Below are 14,297 nucleotides of genomic sequence, written 5' to 3' on the forward strand. Positions count from 1 at the left end.
TGAGTTGATTGTGTCAGGAAATAATGGCATTGAATAGTTACATGTACCATTGTACTTAGTTACTTTGTTGGTAGGTTAATGTTTTAGTTGTTTTTGACTTTTTATAAGGGTGAAAGTTAAGTATATGAAAGTAAACAAAATGATGTAATGAACTCCCAAGGACAAATCATTCAAATGGTAATTATCAACTCATGGTCAATGTTGTTTTGTCTATGCCTTCACCACTTTCCTCCCTCCTAGATTATTTTGAAGTAAATCCAAAAAGCCTTATTTCAAATGAAAATATTTCAGTATGTGTTCCTAAAAGATAAAGATGCTTAAGGGGGTGCTTATATATTAAAATTTTTATTTTAAATAAAATGTTTTTGTGTTAAAATGGGTGCAAAGTATATTTTAAGGACAATGCAAAATAAATGTTTTTAAAGAAATGTAATCCTCATAATCTGTACCCAGTTAGTAATGAGACTAAACATTAGTATGGGAAATTTGATGTAATTTATATATTGAATCAAAGAAAACATCAAACTTGGTGCTTTTACTTAACTAAAATGAAAGTGTTTCTCATAACAGGTAGTTATATTAAATTGGAATTTATAGAAAATGAAGAAATAATTCGTTGTTTTGCAACAAGACACAATCACCATTTCAGATTTCAAAATTGCAAAACTAATTTGATATGTATCTTAATCTGATCAGATTTCTATTAGCACAAGCAAACTGTGAATAGTACATATTTCAGAAATGCAGACAGCCTTGTGGTAGGAATTGTCTCGTCTCTAAGGTAATGACAATTACAAAAGTGTAAAAAACATAGAACTATAACTTTTCAAAAAAATGGTTAAGTTTATATACATGTTTTTGCTTTCTACGTCCTGCCAGAGTGGATAAATGATTAAGTAAAATGGGTTTTCAAATTTATTGTTTTTTTTTAATGAACTACATATACTTTTTATTTTTGGTCTGACTGATCATACCATTAACACTAACTTTGGAGAAGCAAATCCAATGGATCCATCTGCATTTTAAATAATAGAAATGTTTCTATTCCATTGAGTTTATTTTTTAATTAATTGAAAATGATCCTGTTGTTCTTAAAAACCCTCTATAACATATTCTTCATAAGTCATAATTTTTATTTCTGGTTTATGTATTATGGTGCCATTGTTTTCCAAAACATTTCTAAAAAGGAGGTTCCAAACATCAGTATCTGAAGCCTTGTGTACTTCCATTAGCATTTAGGAAGGAAAATTACATATTTATAGCTTAATGTAAGATTTGTACAAGAATTTCAAACAGTGGTGGTGTTTCCATTCAGATCTGGCTTTGTAAGTAATATAAAATACTGTTTGAACTTTCTTAATAATATAAGCTTTTGAAAGAGAAATTCTGAAATCTTTGCCTCTCATCATGGATTTTATCGGAAAGAAAAAATTCTTGAATGGTATATCTGGATGAGCTGTGAACTCTCTGAAAATACAGTCTTGCTTTGTCACAGACTCCTACAGTCATCTTCGTTTCCTTAAATCTTTTCATAGAATGAGGGAATTTTCTTTAAGATTAGATGCCTACAGAGCAGAGGTGGTATAATGTTACTTACATTTGAAGACTTTCTCAAAACATAAAGGAAATGCCAGTTTCATCTTCATTGCTAGATGTAAGAACTGTCATTAGGAGATTTTTTCTTTTGCTGATTAACAAGTTTGGAATGATTATTTTCATTTGTATTATTTTGTAGAAACAATTTGTTAAATATATAACTAAATGTGACTTGAGTTTTACTTCTTTGAAAGTTTTACCATATACATTTTAAAATCCTGAAATAACTTTGTAGTAATTTGGGGGAGTTGAACACAGAAACAGACTGCTTGGTAAAGTAATAAGCTGTCTATTAATAGAAGCATTTAGGCGTATATGCTCACCCCGCCATCCCTTCACCAAAGCATGTACAAACAAGGGTATTGTGGAGTGGAATTTTATGGTTTCTTGAAACTGGAGAAATCAGTGATTCTAATTTTATGTATAATAAATTTTGAAATAGAAAATGCTATAAATTGTAATGTTAATTTTGGCTTAATGCCAGTTTTTTAAGAAACTCAGTATTTGTTTAGATTTAATTGAAATCTCTGTGAAAGATAGTGTTTAGAAGAAAGAGTCAATAAATTCATTTGTGTACTATATTTTATGTAATCATACAGAATATATATTACAATCTAATGTCTAACATACTAAAGAAGGAAACCAAGTTGTATCCCCATGGAAAAAAATTAGGTGGGTCATTTTAACTGTCAAATAGATATGAACTATTGATTTTATTTTTTCCTAGCACATTGACAAATTTCCTACCATCGGGAAATTTGAATTGGATGTAATTATTTATATCTGAATAGTTGTAGTTATTAATGCTAAGAAGTAATGTAAGGAAATAGACACTTTGAGGAATTTAGCGTTTCACTTAGACTTGCAAAAATAGTAATCAAAATAGCAAACATTTTTTGAGCACTTAGTGTGTCCTGCTATGCTAAATGTTTTACAATTTGGTTTTTATTTAATCCTTACAACTCCATGAGGTAGGTACTAATATTAATCTCATTTTGCAGATAATGAAACTGAGACTTAAGGTGGTAAAATAACCAGCCCCGAACATTGGGCATTATATTTTGGTTTTTCATTTTGTCAAATTAGTTAACTGATATTGATCATATCGTATACTTAGATAGCTTGCCAGTTTCTTTTACATATACCTCATCTGATATTGATAAACATAGCAAGATTGCTTAAGACCAGATTGTTTACAGATACATGTTCTGTAGCTCTCCAGTTCTTCTTGTTGATAATCATTTTTGTTTAGTTATTTTACAGCAGCTTCTTGTCTAAGACAGGTGTTCTCCCTCTGTCCAGTTTCCCAACTCCCACTAAGAATCCATTCAGCTGCTAAAACTTTAAAACATTAACGTATTACTTTGAAAATTAGTTCAAATTTTATAATGAGTTTTATTTTGCTTCAAAACTCGTGATGTCAAAGTCTCTCCTCTCTCTAGTGCTGCTGAAGAAATGGCAAAATGTTTTCTCTAGATCTTTCTAGCTCAGTATTACCTCCCTGTTTGCTGTTGGTTATGTGTAAAAATCTTATATTTCTTCTGAACAGTACTTCAAACACAGTAGACCAAAGATGTGTGCTATCTTAAATGGTTTTACTTATAAAATTCCTAGACAGTTAGGGATTAGAGCTACTGTAACATTCTCACTTTTGTAGTTTATTTTTTATTAAAACAATAATATTGTACTTTTTCTTTTACTTATGATTGGTTTTTTGCATTGCTGCATGTTACTTTAAACACCTGGCTTTCTTCATTGAACAGTTTTATTTCCTTTAATTCATGTGAAGACCTTACTATTAGTTATATTCATGTTATTTCATTAATGCATTTTTGTTTGTTTATACATTTACTCTATTTGATTAAGGATAAGAACTCCTGTGCTTTTTTAAAAACCTTTCCAAAACCAAATAGAGAAGTTAGTGATTTTTATATATTTCTTTTTGTCTGTTTTAGGATGGCTACCGTAGAGTAGTTAATATTGTGCCAAAGAAACCACCACTGCTAGACAGACCTGGTGAAGGAAGCTACAGTAGATATTACAGTCATGTTGGTTACCGAGAATATGACGAGGGCCGCAGTTTTTCTCATGATCGAAGAAGTGGTCCACCTCACAGAGGAGTATGTAAATTTCCCCCATGTACTAATTGTTATTTTTTATAAGTTTAAAAAATCATGTAATTTTTGGAATTTATGGGACTGGCCATGAAGGCAGTTGAATAAACACTTCCTGCTTGATGCTCTGTTGACTTGCCTGCTGGAGCTGTCAAATGGGAACTGGTAGTCAAGAATCTTGGGGTGCTGGACAAAGTGGGTAAGCCCTCTGGATAGCTCTATCTAAATTACATTAATTCCAACTAGCCTGCTTTTTTATCCCCTAAATTGGCAAGGATTTGCAGAACCAGATAAAGGTAATCTTATCTATTGCTTTTGTATTCAATAAGTGATAACCAGGTAGTTATCTTTTACTAGATGTGCCCACTTACAGTTACTTTATTTTTATCATGATGAAATGCTGTGGGTAAGGTTGGGTTAAGGTTGTTGAGACTCAGTCTCATTTTTGTTATTATTAAAGTCTACTTCCTAACTCAGATTAGAAAGCCCTCAAAACATTGCCTTTCCTATAATAAGCACTTTTAAAGTGTTAGCCATTATTGCTATTATTATTATGTTTTTTCTCTTGATCATCTTTAGTAATCTAGAAGTATATATTTAATGTTGCAATAATCTGTTATTGAACTTGATTAAACTATTCCTTGATGCACTTCCTTTGACCTAGCTTGCATGTTTATAACATTCCTTTGCTAAACCATTTTCCTACATTTTCTCCTTCCCTTCTATATAATGTTGTAATTAACAGTACATATTCAGACATTGCTTATGATAAATTTGACCTCACAGTAGCCATTGGAATTAGTTTCCTTACTTTACACCTGAGGAAATGGAACTAAGGTGATTTACCCAAGATAAGTATGTATGGGAGTTTAGTTCTTTTACTACCACATCATCGTGACCCTTGACAATTCTAAAGTGGCAGTGAGACTATTCAATATTTTCTTGTGTTTGTTTTTAAGTTTGGGGTGTTATAGCTTCCTTACTTCTCAATAGAATTGATTTTTATTTTGTTCAATTTTAAATGTCATGCTGTTCCTTTAGGAAGAAGGGTTTGGTATTGAAAAGTAAGTACTATGTGTTATCTCTGTTTTAGAAATACTGGATTTTGCCATCAGAGCCATTCTTCCAGGTAGTCTCAGGAGAAACAGTTTGGCCTTTGCATAAACAGTTGTTATCCCTCTTAGGAAAACCCTGTGGCCATTTAGTATAGACAGGGAATTTTGGATTCATTGGACCAATTTGCATTTGAAGCCGTATGGACAAGATTTTTTTCTAAAACCTTGCAGCATAATAGTGCCTCGATAATATTTTTTACTATTGTTGTTACAAATTGTGTTTATTCGTACTTGACACATTTTCTCTTTAAATTTTCTTCAAACAAACAAGCAGGCCCACTTGAGATCCTTAGGATTCTCATGACGCTAATTCTTACCTAGGGTTCAGTTAGTATAAAACTGCTTACTTGATCCAATATTCTGTTATAGCTATTGAGTTTTTTCTTTTGTTTGTTAATAGTTTAATGTCGGGAAGGAAAATGATAAATACATTTTACTTCTGTAAGAATAGAGTACGTGATGCTAAAGAGGAGGATGAAGATAGTATTTATTTTAGGTGAATCAGTGTTTCTGATTGTAGGTAATGCACATGTTACAGTTGTCCCTCGATATCAGGGGATTGGTTCCAGGACCCACCAGGATACCAAAACCTGAGGTTGCTCAAGTCCCTTATATAAAATGGCATAGTATTTGCATATAACCTATGCATATCTTCCGTATACTTTAAATCGTCTCTAGATTATTTATAATACCTAATACAACATAGTGCTATGTAAATAGTGGCTGGCATGCAGCAAATTTAAGTTTTGCTTTTGGAACTTTCTAGAATTCCCCCTTCCCCAGTATTTTTGAGCCGATGCAGAACCAGTGGGTATGGATGGCTGATTGTACATTGTTCTTTGTATAATTTTAAAGTAATTGAGTATGGATTACCATGTGGTTCTTTTATATGTATCTTTTCCAAATTTGTTTTAGAGGACAAAGTGTGCTTTCTTTGATTAATTTTAAACTTAGTGCCACATCTTGTTCTAATATAGCTTATCAGTAAGTGTTGATTTCTTATTATATTGTTTCCAGTTGTGGTTTTTAATGGGAGGTAGGTTGAGAAAAGGAAACTTGAACAAGAAGAGTGGAAAAGTGACAAGTTCTTCATTGGGCTTGAATATGAAAATTGCTGAGCAAACTTGACAGAGGAAGAATAAAATGAAAGGTTGAGAAATGTGTGCTTGGCTAAATTTAAATTGAACCTTTGTTCTCGAACAGACTTTCTATGTTGTGAATATTGGCATGTGCTTTTGGTAATAAGGCTGTTTGGGCCTACCAAAGAAATACTTTAAGTATTTTAATAGAGATAAATGGTACCACAGGTTCTCAGTCTACCAAATTAGTTGTTGAAATGGATGGCTTGCGGTATCCTTTTTACTTTTTTATGTCTTTGAAGCTCAGAGAAATTTAGAAAGGTGTCTTTGCCCTCATATTATTTTGGTCTTAGAGACTAGTTTCCAGTAATTCTGTTAGATACATATATACCCTCCCTGACCAAAATAATGTAAATGAATATCTAAGTAATGTTTTTCTGTTATAGGATGACTCTGGCTATCGGTGGACAAGAGATGATCATTCTGCAAGCCGACAGCCTGAATACAGGTAAAAAGATAAAAATAACATAATTACTTTGATATTTGCCTCACTGAGATGTCTGCTATTGAAATCTAACCTCAAGGCACATCAATGAAATATTTAATAGGATTTAAAAATTTGAAAGCAACTAGCATTATATTCTTTTTGTGACTGTGTAATATATTAATGGCACTAATAGCTAGTGTTCTGTATCTCTTGGCATTTTGTAATTGACAGTAAAAATATATATTTAAAAATATTTAAACTCTTGTTATATTCTTCTCTAATTAATTATTCTTAATGAGTCATGTGGATTATAAGGTATGTATTTGCTTAATTAGAAAATAAGGCATTTTTTCCAGGAGTATCCTTCTTGAAAACATTTGAGTCATTACAAATTGTCTCCTATTAAAAAGCATCTCTCAGTTGCTTTATCTTGATCAATTAAGTTCTGTTGGGAAAATGCATTTTCGAAGGACCTCGATCATTGTTAGCTTTGGTTACTTAATAGAGGCATTTGATAGAATAGTTAAAAAAAAGATGGACATATTTAACCAGGTTGATAGTTGTTTTTTTAAATGATTTCACTCTGGTAGTGTTGGAAGTTGTAAAAGCAGCCTTTTAAAGATCTCTTATAGACTGTCAGACAAGAACCCCAAACTCATGGAGAATGGCAAGGAGTAACTGCCACAGCTCCATAGGTGCCAGAAGTAGACAGCTGGATTCAGTGGATAAGGGCAGTTAATTACTCATAGCACAGCAGACAGAAGGGGCATCAGCATGGCAGTATTGGTTTCCTGCCCCCAGGTCCCACAGGGTGATGTGATTGGCAGAGATGGTGGCTATGCATTGCAGCTAAGGAACCCAGAGTTAAGTGATAGGTGCCTTTTGTTGCAATCAGGAAGCAAGCCAGTCCTTTCCCAGGGAGTAAGCAGTCACATGGTAATTATGCTGTGGTCACCCTGACCTGTTGAACTGTCTCTTGACCAGTTACAGAAACTCTTCAGTATCACTGGATGGTTAGGTCTTTCAGTTTGGTATGTATGGCAGGCATGTACAAGGACGTTCAGAACTCATGGCAGACTGCCTCTCTCAAAAGAAGCAACAGAGATAATAGATGCTGAAAAATACTTTGATAAAATGTAACACTCAGTAATTATAAAAACTGTCAGCCAGCTAGGAATAGAAGAGAATTTCCTTTATTTGATAGGCATTTGCTATACTGAATGGTAAAGTTAGAAGCATTCTCCTTAAAACCAGAACAAAGCAATAATGCCTGTTTTCACTGCTTCTATTCATTATGGTAATGGTGGTCTCAACACCTTCAGTAAGACAAGAAAAATGAAGGTTAAGGGTTAGAATGAAAGAAACAAAACTATTTACAGATTGTATAATTACCTATGCAGAAAATCCAAAGGAGTCTATAAACTATAGAACTACTAGGATATTAGCAAAGTTCAGTATAATAAAATCAACTATCAGCAGCATAAATTAGACAACGTAATTTAAAAATACTATAGCAGGGACTTCCCTGGTGGCGCAGTGGTTTAGAATCTGCCTGCCAATGCAGGGGATACAGGTTTAAGCCCTGGTCCAGGAAGATCCCACATGCCACAGAGCAGCTAAGCCCATGCGCCACAACTACTGAGCCTGCGCTCTAGAGCCCGCAAACCACAACTACTGAGCCTGCATGCCACAACTACTGAAGCCCGCACGCCTAGAGCCTGTGCTCTGCAACAAGAGAAGCCACCGCAATGAGAAGTCCACGCACCTCAACGAAGAGTAGCCCCGGCTCGCTGCAACTACAGAAAGCTCATGCGCAGCAACAAAGACCCAACGCAGCCTATATATATATATAAATTAATTAATTAATTACAAAAATACTATAGTATGAAAACTATAAGGAGTAATAAGAATAAATTTAACTGAAGTGTGTGAGACCTATTTGGATGAAATTACAAGTCATTTCTAAGGAACATTTTAAAGTCCTGAGTAAAAGGAGCAGCACAGCATCCTTGGCTATGAAGAGACAGTATCACAAATATGTCATTTCTCTTCAGATTCAGGTGTGAATTCAATGTGGTTCCAGTCTAAATTCCAGGATTTTTTTTTTTTTTTTTGCATAGAAGTTGGCAAACTGATTCTAAAATTAATATGAAGAGTGAGGGGCCAAATAGCAAAAATAGTATTGAAAAACGTGTGAAGACTGAATATGCCATATATCAAAACTTATTAAAGCTGTAGTAATGTAAACAGTGAAACAGAATAGGGAATCTGGAAGCAAACCTAGATATTGAAAAACATGTGAAGACTGAATATGCCATATATCAAAATTTATTAAAGCTGTAGTAATGTAAACAGTAAAATAGAATAGGGAATCTGGAAGCAAACCTAGATATTGAAAAACATGTGAAGACTGAATATGCCATATATCAAAACTTATTAAAGCTGTAGTAATGTAAACAGTGAAATAGAATAGGGAATCTGGAAGCAAACGTAGATATGTCGAGGAATTTAAGATATTAGTAGTATTAAAAATCAAATGGGGAAAGAATGAACTTTTTAATAAATAGTACTGGGACAAACTGCTATCCACTTGGGGGAAAAAAATGTGAAATTGGAAGCCTGGCATGTCAACATAAATAATCTGATATAATAGAGACCTGAATATGAAAAGCAAAATTAAAAAAAAACAAAACACAGCTTTTGGTTAGATTAGCTAATGGTTTATATTTCTCCCTAAATAAACAGCTCTTTTGTTTTTTGAAACAGCTCTTGGATTATTTTAATTCTGTTGTTTTTCATTGTTTAAAGTAAGAGTTTCTGTTTTTATCTTTTTTCTTTTTGTCTTTTTTAGCATTTTTTTCCCTGTGCCTGTGTATAATTTTACATAAATGAAATAAAATCATATATGTGACTCCTCAGTCTTAACAGCTATATTAACAGCTTGGTGTATATTCTACTTTTCTCCATATTCATAGGTATTTGGGGTATTTGATTTTTGTTAATGAGATCATGTTACACACACTTTTCTCTAAGTTGCTTTTCTCCTTCAGAGGCTTATGAAAATCCCTCCGAGTTATTTGGTTTACCTTTAATTTGAATGTTTTTAGTGGCCAAGTAATGTTTCATTTTGTGGCTATACCAAATAATTTAGTTGTTCACCTATTGATGAATATTCACGCTGTTTCCAATACAAAACAGTGCTGCAATAAATCTGAGTACCTAATATCTTTAAGAAACAGTACTTTGGTTTCTATGGGATAGATTGCCAAAAGTGGAGTTTCTGGGTCAAAGGGCATATATATTTTAAATTTTAATAGATGTTTCCAGTTTGCTTTCTAAAAGCCTAAAACACTTATGCTTTCATTTTAAAAATCTAATATTTTAATTCAAGTTTAATTTGTTTTTCTTTTCTTTTTTTTTTGCGGTACACGGGCCTCTCACTGTTGTGGCCTCTCCCGTTGCGGAGCACAGGCTCCGGACGCGCAGTCTCAGTGGCCATGGCTCATGGGCCCAGCCGCTGAGCTGCATGTGGGATCTTCCCGGACTGGGGCACGAACCCGTGTCCCCTGCATCGGCAGGCGGACTCTCAACCACTGCGCCACCAGGGAAGCCCTGTTTTTCTTTTTTATTTCTCATTGGTGAAGCAGTTTTTATTTTACTTTTTAAATTTTTATTGGAGTATAATTGATTTACAATGTTGTGTTAGTTTCAGGTGTACAGCAAAGTGAATCAATTATACATATATCCACTCTTTTTTTTTTTTCAGATTCTTTCCCCATATAGGCCATTACAGAGTATTGAACAGAGTTCCCTGTGCTATAACAGCAGGTTATTATTTATCTATTTTATATATAGTATTGTAAATGTCAATCCCAACCTCCCAGTTTAATCCCACCCCCCGTCCACTGGTAACCATAAGTTTGTTTTCTACATCCGTGACTTTACTTCTGTTTTGTAAATAAGTTTATTTGTACCCTTTTTTTAGACTCCACATATAAGATTTAGATTCCACAAATATGATATTTGTCTTTCTGTGTCTGACTTACTTCACTCAGTATGACAGTCTCTAGGTTCATCCATGTTGCTGCAGATGGCATTATTTTGTTCTTTTTTATGGCTGAGTAATATTCCATTGTATGTATATGTACTATATCTTCTTTACCCATTCCTCTGTTGATGGACATTTAGGTTGCTTCCATGTCCTGGCTATTGTAAATAGTGCTGCAGTGAACATTGGAGTGCATGTATCTTTTCGAGTTATGGTTTTCTCTGGGTATATGCCCAGGAGTGGGATTGCTGAGTCATATGGTAGTTCTATTTTTAGTTTTTTAAGGAACCTCCATACTGTTCTCCATAGTGGCTATACCAGTTTACATTCCTGCCAGCAGTGTAGGAAGATTCCCTTTTCTCCACATCCTCTCCGCATTTATTGTTTGTAGATGTTTTTGTTGATGGCCATTCTTACCCTTGTGAAGTGTTTTTCTTATTTATTAACATAAGTAAAGTTTTGAAATTTCCTTTAAGCATTGTTGTAACTGTATCCCACTGATTCAGATATGTAGCAATTTTATACTGATTCTGACATAGTATATTCTAGTTATTCTGTGATCAGAGAATGTTGCCTGTATTCTTACTCTGCTGTTTGAAATTCATTGATCATTAGTTGATCAGTTTTCTTATCTGTACCATGAGCATTAAAATAAGATATTTTCTTCTTGAATTTTTTCTGGATATATACATGCATCTCAGTGTTCATAGAAGCACTATTTATAATAGCCGGGACATGGAAGCAACCCAAGTGCCCATCAACAGACGAATGAATTAAGAAGACATGGTATATATATATGTATATATATATATATACATACATATATATATATATATATATATACACACACACAATAGAATATTACTGAACTATAAAAAAAGAATGAAATACTGCCATTTGCAGCAACATGGATGGACCTAGAGAATATTATGCTAGGTGAAATAAGTCAGAGAAAGACAAGTGCTGTATCACTTAAATGTGGTAACTAACAAATAATACAAAGGAATGTATATACAAAACAGAAACAGATTCACTGTTATAAAACAAACTGGTTACCTAAAGGGAGAGGGAAGGTGGAAGGGACAAATTAGAGGTATGGAATTAACAGATACAAACTACTGTGTATCAGTATAAAACAGATAAAAAACAACTATATACTGGGTTGGCCAAAAGGTTTGTTCGGTTTTTTTCCGTAAGATGGCTCTAGTAGAACTTAGTTGTCTTTAACTTCATTTGAAACAATTTTGTTAGATTGTATGTGACCGCTGTCATATCAGTGTGCATCAAAAAAAAAGACATCAAAATTGGTGAATTTTTATGTAGCCATTTTAATACTGAAGATGGAAGAAAAAAAGCAACATTTTTGGCATATTATGCTTATTATTTCAAGAAAGGTGAAAACGCAACTGAAACACAAAAAAGATTTATGCAGTATATGGAGAAGGTGCTGTGACTGATTGAACATGTCAAAAGTGGTTTGGGAAGTTTCGTGTTTGAGATTTCTCGCTGGACGATGCTCCACTCGCGGGTAGAACATTGATAGCGATCAAATTGAGACATTAATTGAGAACAATCAACATTATATCACATGGGAGATAGCCGACATACTCAAAATATCCAAATCAAGCATTTAAAATCAATTGCACCACCTTGGCTATGTTAATCACTTTGATATTTGGGTTCCACATAAGCAAAATGAAAAAAACCTCCTTGACCATATTTCCACATGCGGTTCTCTACTTAAACGTAATGAAAACGTTCTGTTTTTAAAACAAATTGTGTCAGGCAATGAAAAGTGGATACTGTACAACAATGTGGAGCAAGAGATCGTGGGGCAAGTGAAATGAACCACCACCAACCACACCAAAGGCCGGTCTTCATCAAAGAAGGTGATGTGTATATGGTGGGATTATGAGCTCCTTCTGGAAAACCAAATGATTAATTCCAACAAGTACTACTCCCAGTTAGACCAACTGAAAGCAGCACTTGACAAAAAGCGTCTGGAATTAGTCAACAGAAAATGCATAATCTTCCATCAGGATAACACAAGAACGCATGTTTCTTTAATGACCAAGCAAAAACTTACAGTTTGGCTGGGAAGTTCTGATTCATCTGCCATATTCACCAGACGTTGCACCTTCAGATTTCCATTTATTTTGGTCTTTACAAAATTCTCTTAATGGACAAAATTTCAGTTCCCTGGAAGACTGTAAAAGGCACCTGGAACAGTTCTTTGCTCAAAAAGATAAAAAGTTTTGGGAAGATGGAATTATGAAGTTGCCTGAAAAATGGCAGAAGGTAGTGAAACAAAAAGGTGAATACGTTGTTCAATAAAATTCTTGGTGAAAATGAAAAATGTGTCTTTTATTTTTACTTAAAAACCGAAGGCACTTTTTGGCCAGCCCAATACTATATAGCGTAGGGAATTATACCCATTATCTTGAAGTAACCTGTAATGGAATATAAACTGCAAAAATACTGAATCACTATGCTGCACACCTGAAACTAACACAATATTGTAAATCAACTATACTTCAACTTTAAAAAAGGATTAAGTGATTTTACACATACAATGCATATTTTACCATTCCTGTCGCATAGTAATCATTTAATAAATGTTAACTTTTCAGGGTATAGAGTTAATTCTATATGGTATATTCATTTGGTAAGTGTTTACCAAACACTTACATAGTGTTTACTATGCCAGGTACTCTTTTAGCCTCTGGAGACAATAAGCTCCTACTTTCACGAGGCCTACATTTTACTATAGATTATAGATAGTAACAGATAAAAAACAAAACATAATTTTTATGAAGAAAAATAAAACAGCGTAGTGGAGTAGAAAGTGCTTCTACTTCAGCACCTTCCTGTACCTTCACTTGATGTCTGGATGTCTTCAGTAACATTTCACATTTTATACTATCACAAAAACTATAGCTTTTGCTGGCTGGCATCTTTCTGAAGCTTCTACCTAAAAGACTGTGAGTGGAAAATAGCTGTTGTTCTAGGGGGAAAAAATTACTGCATTGTAAACCAGACAGAGAGTATTTGTGTATTTTTGTAAGAGAATAATGTTCTGAGCAATTAGGAGAACCATGCTAGTCAGTGTTTTTGTTTTTGTCAGTGGGGTATACATAATAATTCCTTATTGTGGGAAGGAAATATTAGAACATTTAAAATATTTTATTTGAAACAGTTTTTAAAATTTAAAAAAGTTGCAAGAATAATTCAAAGAATTCCTGTAATCCTTCACCAGAGACCCCATTAATGTCTCCAACACTGCCCCAGTAATGCACTTTATAGCAAAAAGATCTATCTGACCTCATGGGTCATGTTTTTGTAGATTTCCTTAATCTGGAACAGTTGCTCAGTCTTTCCTTGATTTTTATGGCTGTTTTTGGCAAAATGAATACAGGACAGACATTTTATAGAATGTTTCTCAATTTGGGTTTTTCTATTGTTTCTTCGTGATTAGATCCAGGTTATGCATTTTTTTCTGATGCAGTTTCTGAAGAGATGCTGTGTTCTTTCTATTGCATCCTGTTAGGTTGCACATGCTGTTGATTTGTCCCCTTATTGTCTTTTATCACTTGATTAAGATAGGGCCTGTGAAATTTCTTCACTGTGAAGTTAGCCTTCTCCCTTAAAGTTAGTGTTTGTGGGGAGATACTTTGAAAGTATGTGATTATGCCATTCTTCATCCCACTTTCACCCCCTAGTTTTAGCATCCATTGATATTTCTTGCCTGAATTAATTATTAATGAGATGCTTTTAAATGGGTGATTCTGTAATTAGGTGCTTCTTTCTATATTTATTATGCAGGCATTCTGTTGTGAGAGGAGCTTTCTCTTCTCTCCA

The 14,297-nt window shown here is 33.8% G+C and overlaps 1 protein-coding gene across 4 annotated transcripts in view; it reads left to right on the forward strand.

The window, feature by feature from the left end:
- Positions 1–14,297, forward strand: part of PPHLN1 (periphilin 1) — a 141,949-nt gene that overhangs the window by 22,158 nt on the left and 105,494 nt on the right. For 2 of the 4 annotated variants that reach the window (XM_082849942.1, XM_082849941.1), the window contains 2 exons: positions 3,552–3,716; positions 6,351–6,412. In XM_082849942.1, coding sequence (XP_082706068.1) covers positions 3,552–3,716; positions 6,351–6,412 — 227 coding nt within the window. The remainder of the gene's footprint in view (positions 1–3,551; positions 3,717–6,350; positions 6,413–14,297) is intronic. The other 2 variants (XM_082849944.1, XM_082849943.1) reach the window with 1 other exon arrangement.

This window comes from Leucopleurus acutus (assembly GCF_964270905.1).
Source record: "Leucopleurus acutus genome assembly, chromosome: 11".
Classification (NCBI taxonomy): domain Eukaryota; kingdom Metazoa; phylum Chordata; class Mammalia; order Artiodactyla; family Delphinidae; genus Leucopleurus; species Leucopleurus acutus.